Source organism: Carcharodon carcharias, chromosome 20, assembly GCF_017639515.1.
Source record: "Carcharodon carcharias isolate sCarCar2 chromosome 20, sCarCar2.pri, whole genome shotgun sequence".
Lineage (NCBI taxonomy): Eukaryota > Metazoa > Chordata > Chondrichthyes > Lamniformes > Lamnidae > Carcharodon > Carcharodon carcharias.
This window is the reverse complement of record NC_054486.1, coordinates 35,526,457-35,537,709: the sequence shown is the minus strand read 5'-3', so window position 1 is coordinate 35,537,709 and position 11,253 is coordinate 35,526,457. Positions and strand designations below refer to the sequence as shown.

Here is an 11,253-nt window from a genome sequence, read left to right as displayed (position 1 = left end):
TAAACTCCATTTCTTTTAATCCACGTAACAGATATTGCTATTAACCTCACCAGCAATGTTTAAATTATTGCCATAAATACATTCCCATTATCAACTAAAGTGGTACTGTATACATGAAGAAATGACCAATAAGCGATTTAATGATATAAACCAGAGTGAATCAGGCCACAAAAATGCCGTGCTGTTTGCATGTGACATCAAGGACAGAAGTTTGTGCACATTCCCTCCTTTTCTGAAGGTACCTCCCTTAAATCATGAATGAAAAAAATTACATTGATCATACATAGCCAGTTAATAGGATGCAAATAAATGATTTATTTTCCCTTCCATTTGTACCTATGTGAAGCCCTCCCATGAACACAACACAAACTTGTGGTCATAAAATACTGATTTCCTACTCTACCAGAGTTCTCTTGCTTTTCCTCAAAATAAAATAGCAGCAAAAGCAAACTGATTATCTTAAATTAGCATGAATAAACACAAACACAATATTTATCTAAGATTCACATAATCCTGAGGATTACTCTTAATGGACAGAAAAAGTAACCAATGCTCCACATTAACATGGCATATTAACTATGAGACAAATTTAAATCACGCCAGGGTTTCAAAATGTATCATCATTCAAGTCTACACTTCCTGTATTCTGTATAGTATGGGAATTCACAGGATTCTCTTGAAAAGCTCTCAAATAATGTATTTTAAAATTTTACACATTGCTAGGATTAAACACCTGCAAGTACATATTAAAAATTGTGGAGTTTTCTTTCACACAAAGCTATCAGGCTAAATTCATTAGCAACAGTATTGACAGATTCTTGAGGGGTGCTGAGAATAGGCGTTCATTTATATCATTTTTATGCAATTGGAATTCAATATGATACCTAGGAAATGAACGGTGATTGTGAATAAGATAAAGTTGCCAAATATTCTGAAATCTAAGGCACCTCAGGTGCATTTTTCTCCCCTCACTTTGAAAACATCAACTCTTCTCCTGGGATATGGCTCTATGGATGCCCTCTAACACCTCACTATTTCCATCCATGAGCCCAATTGATTGAATCCAGACTAAAGTTGTACAGGGCATCACAGCCAAGCCTGACACATACTTGCAGCATGGGTTGCTGGAACAACAATCAGGGACAGGAACCTCAGTCCATCTTCCTCTCCCTAGCTCCAGCTGAGTTCTGCCAACAAAACACAGACTTTTCTGGTTTTCAGGAAATACTCAACCTCTCTGTTGCTCTAAGGCAAAAATGGAAATCAGAATCTGAGGGTGTAAGAAGGAGATTCATTCCCATAATTCAAGTTAGACAACTTATTCCTTTGGTGTTGACAAGATAATTTTCAACATCACAATTAACTTAACACTTGAAGGATAAATAAGGCCAGTGGCTTAAGTATTTACTACAAAACACACACGCGCACACAAACATACATGCGCGCACAAACACAGTATGGCTTTTGTCAAAAATTCTAAAATTAAAAAATGGGGAAAGATCTATTTGACATTGGACCAAAGGTTCTCTTCACAAATGATAAGCAGTGAAGTTGGAGTGGAATTCAAGTCCTAGCTTTTGTGAAGGTTTTTCCATTTTGAATAGTTCCTTACTGCAAACAAACCGTTTTATTTTCACCATGGGGTATTAAATTACTTTATCAAGCACAGTATCAACATGATCCTAGTCTGAGCTGTTAAGAAGTGTAGTCTGAGTCAATATTTACCCTGCCCATTGCCTCTGAATTTGTAGATTTAAAAAAACACTTCCTTAAACAGTGTTTCCAAGCCTCATGAAATACCTGGTTGAGAGAAGGATTTCAGATTACCACTACTGGGCAATGATCAGTGACTGAAAACCTCAACAGTTGTAAACTACAGCTTGCTATATTCTTACTACTGATAACACAATCCTCAGATATTTCCAAATTTTGGCCAGAGTCTCCGTGAACAGGCAGTAAGCAAGGAAAAAGGGGAGAGAAATATTTAACTCTTGGAGCTTTTGATCCAGGTTGCTTCTGTGCAACTCCATACAACTGTTAGCAGATACATGCCTGGGAATAGACCCATCTGACTGACTTCCCTCACATTGCAGCATAGTGCTCAGGATATCTGCAGGAGTACACCACTTGACCCCTTGAGCCTGCTCTGCTATTCAATATGAATGTGGCTTACATGATCTACCTCAACTCCACTTTCCTACCATTCTACATATCCCTTGATTCCCTGAGAGACCAAGGTTATCTCAGCCTCAAATATATTCATTGATGGAGCAAACGCAACCCTCAAAGTTCTGAGTAAGGAAATTTGTCTTTATCTCAGTCCTAAATGATTGACCTCTTATCCCAAGGATGTGCCCCCATGTTCTAGGTTCCCCTGCCGGGGGAAACAACCTCTGTGTCTACTTTGTCAAGCCCCTTCAGAATCTTGTATGTTTCAAATGAAATTGCCCTTCATTCTTCTAAACTCCAGACAGTATAGGCCTAATTTATTCAGCCTCTCATCGCAGAAATTAACCTCTTGAACCTTCACTGTTCTGCTTCTCTAAGGCAAGTTTATCCTTCTTTAGATATGGAGACTAAAGCTGCACCTACACCACCAGGTGTGGTCTCACCAAAGCCCTATACAATTGCATCAAGGCTTCCTTATTTGTGTACTCCAATCCCTTTGCAATAAAGGCCGTTTTGCCATTTAAATGCCATTTGCTTTCCTAATTGCTTGCTGTACCTATATGCTAACTTTGTGCTCCTTGTACTACTGCATCCAGATCTCTCCAAATGTCAAAATTTAAAAGTTTCACTGCCTTTAAAAAGTATTCTGCTTTTCTATTCTTCTTAGCAAAGTGAATAACCTCACACTTCTCCACATTGTTCTCCATCAGCCACTTATTGTCCAGTCACTTAACCTGGCTTTCTCTTTGCAGCATCTGTGTCCTCCTCATTGCTTACATTCCCACCTAGCTTTATATCATCATCAGCAAATTTGGATACATGACTCTTGGTCTCTTTGTCTAAGTCATTAATATAGATTGTAAATCGCTGAGGGCCCAGCAATGATCCTTATGACACTCCACTAGTTAGTCTGCAAATTTGAAAATGCCTCATTTATCCCTGCTCTCTGCTTCCTGTCAATTAACCAATCCTATATCTGTTCTTATATACTATTCCTAACTCCATCAGCCCTTATCTTGCAAATTGACCTTTTGTGTGGCATCTTATTGAACATCTTTTGGACGTCCAAAAATATTACATCTATGGTTCCTCTTCATCTACCCCACTTAGCTACCACCTCAAAAACTTTAACAAATTTGTCAAACATGATTTTCCTTTTGTAAAACCATGCTGATTCTGTCTCGTCATACTATGATTTTCTAAGTGATTATTATTAATAAGCTTAGATTCCATTATTTTCCTGACAACTGATGTCTGGCTAACTGGCCTGTAGTTCCCAGCTTTTTCTCTCCTTCCTTTCTTGAACAGCGGCGTTACATTTGTTAACTTCCAACTGCTGGAACCATTCGAGGAACTCAGGTATTCTGGAATCACAACTAGTGCATCCACTAACTCTGCAGCTACCTCTTTTAAAGGCCTCGGTTGTAGGTCATCAGGTCCTGGGATTGCTGGCTTTTAGTCCCTTAAAATCTAAAGTGCAATAGAGAAGCCTAACTCAGGGCAGCATTCTAACTGTTGTGAAACATCAAACATTAGCAGTGATGAGCTGCCAGTAACTCAATGACGCAATTTAAAACTGAACATATACACAAAAAATGCAGGCATAGAGCTATTATCTAGTAATGTTATTTAATATATAGTCCCACTCCCTAAAAAAGGGAAAACACACAGCATTCGATATATTCTTCATTTGTAATTAACTTTATAAAATATCTGTTGAAACTTGATAGAACTATTGCCAGAAGTGGTATCACAAATCCTGCTCAAAATGGAGACGAAACAGATGCAGAATCAGTGGACTAAGCCTCTTGAAGTACGATGGCATGGCCAAGTGTTCCCCTTGATCCAACAGCATTGCTTTTACCATGCTAATGGGCATCACAATCAAATGCAATTCACAGTACAGCTTATATGAAACATCATACTACAACTTTTGTTGTAACTGCTCACCAAATACACTGTGATCCTTTGGCAACTGGGCAGAATTTTAAACACTTGCCAATTCAATATATCAGCATCCTCTCTCAGAGGTTATAGTGTTTTGAACTTGCTGTATTTTAACAAAGGATAATAAACTCCATTGTTTCATCAAGCTCCTTCAGCCCCTTAATTGTTCTATCACTGCCAGCACTAATTTTGAAATTGAACTGACTGAAACAAGGTTGCATTGATAGAACTTGCATAGTGCTCTGCAGGAAGACATTGAAAGGGGAAAATAATTTTTTCTGCATTATAAAACAAAATTTGACTCGCAGAAAGAACTTTAACAAAGTCAAATATAGCAATAACTGCAAAGTGCTGTTGACTTCTGACTAATATTAACTGAATTGACCAAAATGGTACAATTGAAGCAGAATTTTGTAAGGATATCAATGTGAATCTCAATTCCTTGCGTGATCAAAAACATGTTTACCCAGGTATCAGATACAACCTGAAAACAGCTGTATATTGTAATTTTATTTTACTCTTATTAAATTTAAACAGGATGGAGCATCATATAGAAGAAAGATACTGATCACAGCTATAGCGAAAACTGGTAGTTCCTGCTTCTCACTACTTCAAATGTTAACACTGGCACAGCCACAACAGTTAAATATCATCAGTGGACTGATGTGCCTTCCCTAGTAGTGAATTATGCAAGGCAGAAAATGGCTTCCACAAAGAGGGGGGTTGAAATGCTTCCATAAATTAAGTTAACATTTTCAAATTTCTAATTCCTTCACCCTCCCCTACATAAGACCACAGTGCGGTAGTAGATTCTTATCCTCATCAAATAGGGCGTACAAAAAGTCAGAAACTACAACAAATGTAGGCTTCCTTGTGGACAGGATCTGGACGCACTGTATCTAGATTATAGACACAGCAGATTAATAGCAGTTCATGTCAACTTAATCAACTCAGAGACTAGCCATTGACATTACTCTAACAGCAAGTTACAGTGGCGCTGCTACTCTCAAGCATGGTGAGTCAGGAATTCAGAACTGCTGCCACTCAAAGCCAAAGATGATTTGATTCGCATCCTGGTTTCTCGTGATCTCTTCTAGAATGCGGTGCTGCTGCCACAGTTGCTCGAGTTTCTTGTATCGCTCCATGCACAGATGCAATGGGTTACCTCTCCTTTAAGAGAAAATATAGAAATTTAAAATGTGTAAGGCTTCAATTTCTCAAGATGCTCATTTTGTTTTACATTTGGTGAATGATGCAATTGGCACTTTGTGACAGTTGATGAAATCAAAGGGCCTGGGAGAGACCCAACAATAAGTGACTGCAGAGACAAAGAATAAAGGAATGCAAGCGACGATTGTGTAGCAATCCAATGTGTTTATACAGTAAATCAATTCAAAAACAATAGCCTTTTCTTCCCCTCCCTACTCCATCATTATTTGCGTTGGGCATTGGTCGTTCAGGTTTTTCCTAGCATTTATAGAGATGCTTGTTTTACATTACATTTAACTGCCAAAGGGTGCTTCCTAGAAGTTTAGAGCATTATGGAAATCTCACTTTCGTTTGGTCAACTCTCTAGTACCTTCAATGCAATAAATTGCTGTATAATGATTACTGGCTCTTTGGAAAAGCTATTCGATCAATCCACTCAACTGCTCTTTGCCCACAGCCCTGCAACTTTCCCCAACTTTGAGTATTTATCCAATTTCCTTTTGAAAATTATTGAATCTGCTTCTACTACGTTCACACAGTGTATTCCAGATCACAACTATCAACAAATTGTGATGTCCATTCCTTTGTTGATTTTGCAATTGATGGGAATGTTATTAAAGGACAACCTCACTGTCTAGGTGATTATATTCTGTTCTTTTTACTCAGGAATATTTTTTCATGCTTACTATCCTGATTGCTTGTTTCTGGCATACTGCCTGAAGCGTCCTGTCTAACGGATTTGGCACTTTATATCCTTACATAGATCTTTGGAAAGTGCTGAAGGCTCATGCCAGTGTCAGACTTTCAGTTTATCAATGTGCTTCTCTCTTTATTTGTTGTTTAGATTCAGAGGCAAGGTGGGGCTGATTTTCATGTACTAATGGTAGGTTTTTTTGTACATTGAGGTACCTTGAGCCTTCAGCTGACAAGTTTGCTTTCCTGTTGCAGTTTTTATTTAACAGTTTTCCTCAGCCTGTTTGTCTTAAGTATAAGGTTAGATTGAGCTGGACTCTTTCTGACAGGCTCTCACCTCAAGTTAATAAAATTCTGTTGGAAATCAGTGCATGATGTTGAGGCCCAAAGGGGTAGCTTTTCAAGAGACCGGCAAAAGTGGGGAAAGTGGCAACACACCGGAGGGTTTGGAGAAAGAATTCCAGAATTTGAGACCATCATTGCCTACCCAAAGTTTTGCATTTGAAGATGGAACTGAGAGATTATGAGGGTGCAAAGGAGGCCAGAGCTGAACAGTGGAGGATATGGATTGGCACACCGGTGTGAAGAAGATTAGAGAAGTGAGGGAGCTGTGATTGGAACCATCTGTCAAAGCAGTTGAGGATTTGAACCACTATGAATGGACAACAGTTATCCATGTCAATCATTAGGTAGTCACTCTGATAAACAAGGGCAAAAAAAGCTCATACAACAACTGAGTCTTGGCCTTCCTAGTAGGGTTTTCTTTAATCCTGCCTTCCCTCAATGCTGAAAGTGAACGAAACCCACTTGATGGGCATTTCCAGGACTTGAGTCTGGAAATACAGTTCCACTGCTTAGGGTGGCCACATTGGCGCTATTGCAACTTGCTTGCTATATGCACTAGACAAATTAAAAGAGTTGTGCTATTGGTACTGAACAAACCACTGTAGCAAGCTATTATTCAATATACTAAAAAAGATTGGTTGCTGTGTGTAACAAGCTGAGAGAATTCTGCCTGGTGCTGTAAGTCCCCAAATCTGCCACAAATTTTCAGCACTCAGAGGGGCTGTGAATCAATGGTAGCACTCTTGCCATGAATCAGGTGGTCATGGGCTCAAGTCTCACCCTAAAAATGGGATCACAATCTAGAATTTCACACCCAGTACACGACCACCATTACTTCATCATTGGTGGCTGTGCCCTCAGCTATATAGATCCTAAGCTCTGGAATATACTCCCTACACCTCTTTGCCTCTTTACCTCACTTTCCTTCTTTAAGACACTCCTTAAAACCTACCCCTCTTTCCAAGCTGTTGGTCAGCTGACCTAATATCACCGTATGTAGTTCAGTGTCATATTTTGTTTTACAATGGTCCTGTGAAGCACCTTGGGACATTTTATTACACTAAAGATGAGATATAAATATAAGCTGCATTTGTTGTGAGGGAATACTGCTCTATTGGAGATGGTGTCTTTTGGATGAGATGTTAAAACTATGTCCCATCTGCTTTCAAGTGGGTGCAAAAGATTACAGGGCACCATTTTGAAGGGAGGAAGAGTTCTCCCCAGTGCTTTGGCCAATACTTAACCTACAAGCACCACCTAAAAACAGGTCACTTGGTTACTATCATATTACTATTTGTAGAGTTTGCTGCCATTTTTCCTATATTACTATACAATTCAATAGTATTTCACTGGCTGGAAAGCACTTTGTGACATCCTGAATCATGACAGGCACTATATAAACACAAGTCTTTTTCCCTTTTCATTTTACAGAGCCTGATAATACAGATTCTGCAAGGTCCACATAGCCTCTGCAAAACATACAGTGCAAATGAGATGCAATTTACAACTGCTAGAAAAGATATTACATAGCTATTCAACATATAGGAATAAATTCTCTTGAAATAATCATACTTGAGCAACTGGTCAGTCTCCCCATAATCATCCAGGTATGGAGCTGGTATGAAACATCCTCTATTCTTTCCTGCCAGCAGCAGCACCTGACACTCCCGTATCCTGGTGGAAGAAATGATAAGAAACATTCAAATAAATAGCTGCATTTTATCCTCTCTTTTTCTTCTTAACTCTATCAAAAATATTGTGTTCTTGCTGGGGTAGAATTATTACAGGTCCCGACTGACCAACACTCATTGGCCCATACATGGGCCTAACCAGCAAATGTGGGTAGGCTCTTCAGGCATGGAGTGCATCACTTCCAAGCTTCAAATGACCTCCACAAATACACCCTGCATGGGTCACTGGATTACAACCAGGAACAAGATGACTTTTCACCAACACAGGAGAATTAAGGGTTGAAAAGTCCCTACCACTACTCCAGCTGAGATCAGTTTTTAAAAATTCTTTCTTGGGATGTGGGTATCGCTGGCTAGACCAGCATTTGTTGCCCACACCCCTAACAGCCCTTGAACAGAGTGGCTTGCTAGGCCACTGCAGAGGGCAGTTAAAGGTCAACCACATTACAGTGGGTCTGGAGTCGCATGTAGACCAGACCATATAGGAACAGATATCCTTCTCTCAAGAACATTAGTGAACCAGATGGGTGGGGTTTTATAACAATCAACGACGGTTTCATGGTCACCATTACAGAGATGAGCTTTCAATTCCAGATTGAATTTTAATTCTACCAGTTGCCATGGTGGGATATGAACCCATTTCTGCAGAAAATTAGCCTGGGCCTCTGGATTACTAGTCCAGTGACTTACAACCACGCCACTGTCTCCACCTATTTAGTTAGCAACGTGCAGGTCTTGCAACCTGCCTAGTCTGTCTGACTCAGTTACCATCATTTTATGCAGATTGAACGATGAACTGATATTTTAAGAAATGTTCCTTAATACTCTCACTGGGGCGTGCAGCTGCCTTAATACCTTACAATTTTTTGATGAATTTACTGATCGTAGTTTTGTAACAGATTAGGCTGATCTAGTGATAAAAACAAAAAAACTGCGGATGCTGGAAATCCAAAACAAAAACAGAATTACCTGGAAAAACTCAGCAGGTCTGGCAGCATCGGCGGAGAAGAAAAGAGTTGACGTTTCGAGTCCTCATGACCCTTCGACAGAACTTGAGTTCAAGTCCAAGAAAGAGTTGAAATATAAGCTGGTTTAAGGTGTGTGGGGGGGGGGGGGGGGGGGGGGGGGGGGGGGGGGGGAGAGAGAGAGAAGTGGTTGCAGTTCTATCACTGCTTGTTTGTCCCTACAACCACACCAACCCCCTCCACTTCTCTCTCTCTCTGCCCCCCCACACACCTTAAACCAGCTTACATTTCAACTCTTTTTTGGACTCGAACTCAAGTTCTGTCGATGGGTCATGAGGACTCGAAACGTCAACTCTTTTCTTCTCCGCCAATGCTGCCAGACCTGCTGAGTTTTTCCAGGTAATTCTGTTTTTGTTTTAGGCTGATCTAGTGGCAGGAGGGTCAGCAGCCAGAGGGCAGAGAATTAGGATTTGCAAAAGAACCAGAGGGGTGATGAGGTGAATTTTTTTTTTGAGTAGTTACTTATGATAATCTGGAATGCACTGCCTGAAAGGGTGATGAAAGTAGAGTCAAAAAAATATAAAAGGGAATCAGTTATATCCTTGAAAAGGAAAATTTGCAGGACCATGGGGAAAAGAGCAAGGGAGTGGGAGTAATTAGTTAGCTCTTGCAAAGAGCCTGCACAGGCACAATGGCCCAAATGGTCTCCTTCTGTGCTGTATGATGTTTTTAAAAAAATTTTTCCATGGGATGTGAGCACTACTGGTTAGACCCGCATTTATAGCCCATCCCTGATTGTCCATGAGAAGGTGGTGACGAGCTGCCTTCTTGAACTGCTGCAATCCATTTGGTGTAGGTACATCCACAATGCTGTTAGAGAGGGAACGCCAGGATTCTGACCCAGAGGCAGTGAAGGAATGGTGATATATTTCCAAGTCAGGATGGTGAGTGGCTTGGAGGGGAACTTCCAGGTGGTGGTGTTCCCATCTGCCTGCTGCCATTGTCCTTCTAGATGGTAGTGGTCATGGGTTTGGAAGGTGCTATGCAAGAAAGCTTGGTGAGTTCCTGCAGTGCATCTTGCAGATGGTACACACTGCTACTACTGTTCGTCAGTGGTGGAGGGAGTGAATGTTTGTGGAAGGGGTGCCAATCAAGTAGGCTGCTTTATCCTGGGTGCTGTCAAGCTTCTTGAGCATTGTTGGAGTTGCAGTCATCCAGGCAGGTGGAGAGTACTCCATCACACTCCTGACTTGTGCCTTGTAAATGGCGGACAGGCTTTGGGGAGTCAGGAGGTGAGTTACTCATTGTACGATTCCTAGCTTCTGACCTGCTCTTGTAGCCACAGTATCTATATGGCTAGTCCAGTTCAGTTTCTGGTCAACTGTAAACCTCAAGACGTTGATAGTGGGGGATTCAGCAATGGCAATGCCACTGAATATCAAGACACGATGGTTTGATTCTCTCTTGTTGGAGATGGTCATTGCCTGGCATTTGTGTGGCATGAATGTTACTTGCCACTTGTCAACCGAAGCCTGGATATTATCCAGGTCTTGTTGCATTTGGATATGGACTGCTTTAGTTTACCAGAATGGTTCCAGGGATGAGGAACTTCAGTTATGAAGAAAGAGTGGGACTGCTCTTCTTGGAGAGAAGGCCAAGGGAGGAATTTCAAAATCATGAGGGGGCTGGATAGAGTAGATAGGGAGAAACTATTCTCGCTCGCAAAAGGATCAAGAATGAGAGGGCACAGATCTAGTGATTTGCCAAAGAAGCAAATGCGATGACAATTTTTCACAAAGAGAGTGGTTTGAGTTTGGAATACACAGTCTGGAAGTCTGGTGGAGGCAGGTTCAATTGTGGCTTTCAAGCGGGCCTTAGATGATTATTTGAATAAAAACAACGTGCAAGAGTATGAGGAAAAGGCAGGAGAATGGTACTGAGTCATAATGTTCATTTGGAGAGCTGATGCAGACATGATGGGCTGAATGGCCTCCTTCTGCACTGTAACAATTCTGTGCTTCAATATCTGCGCCATGAATGGTGCTGAACTTTGTACAATTAGCAGTGAACATCTCCCACTTCTGACCTTGTGGTGGAAGGAAGGTCATTGATGAAGCAGCTGCAGATGGTTGGGCCTAGGGCACTATCCTGAGGAACTCCTGCAGTGATGTCCTGGACTGAGATGATTCACCTCCAACAACCACAACCATCTTCCTTTGTGCTAGGCACGATTC

The 11,253-nt window shown here is 40.9% G+C and overlaps 1 protein-coding gene across 3 annotated transcripts in view; it reads right to left on the bottom strand.

The window, feature by feature from the left end:
- The window catches only part of ubr1 (ubiquitin protein ligase E3 component n-recognin 1), a 197,207-nt gene continuing 185,954 nt past the window's right edge, over positions 1-11,253 (bottom strand). For all 3 annotated transcript variants that reach the window (XM_041214122.1, XM_041214124.1, XM_041214125.1), the window contains 2 exons: positions 7,936-8,037; positions 1-5,286 (listed from right to left, as the gene is read on the bottom strand). In XM_041214122.1, coding sequence (XP_041070056.1) covers positions 5,145-5,286; positions 7,936-8,037 — 244 coding nt within the window. In that variant the 3' untranslated portion in view covers positions 1-5,144. The remainder of the gene's footprint in view (positions 5,287-7,935; positions 8,038-11,253) is intronic.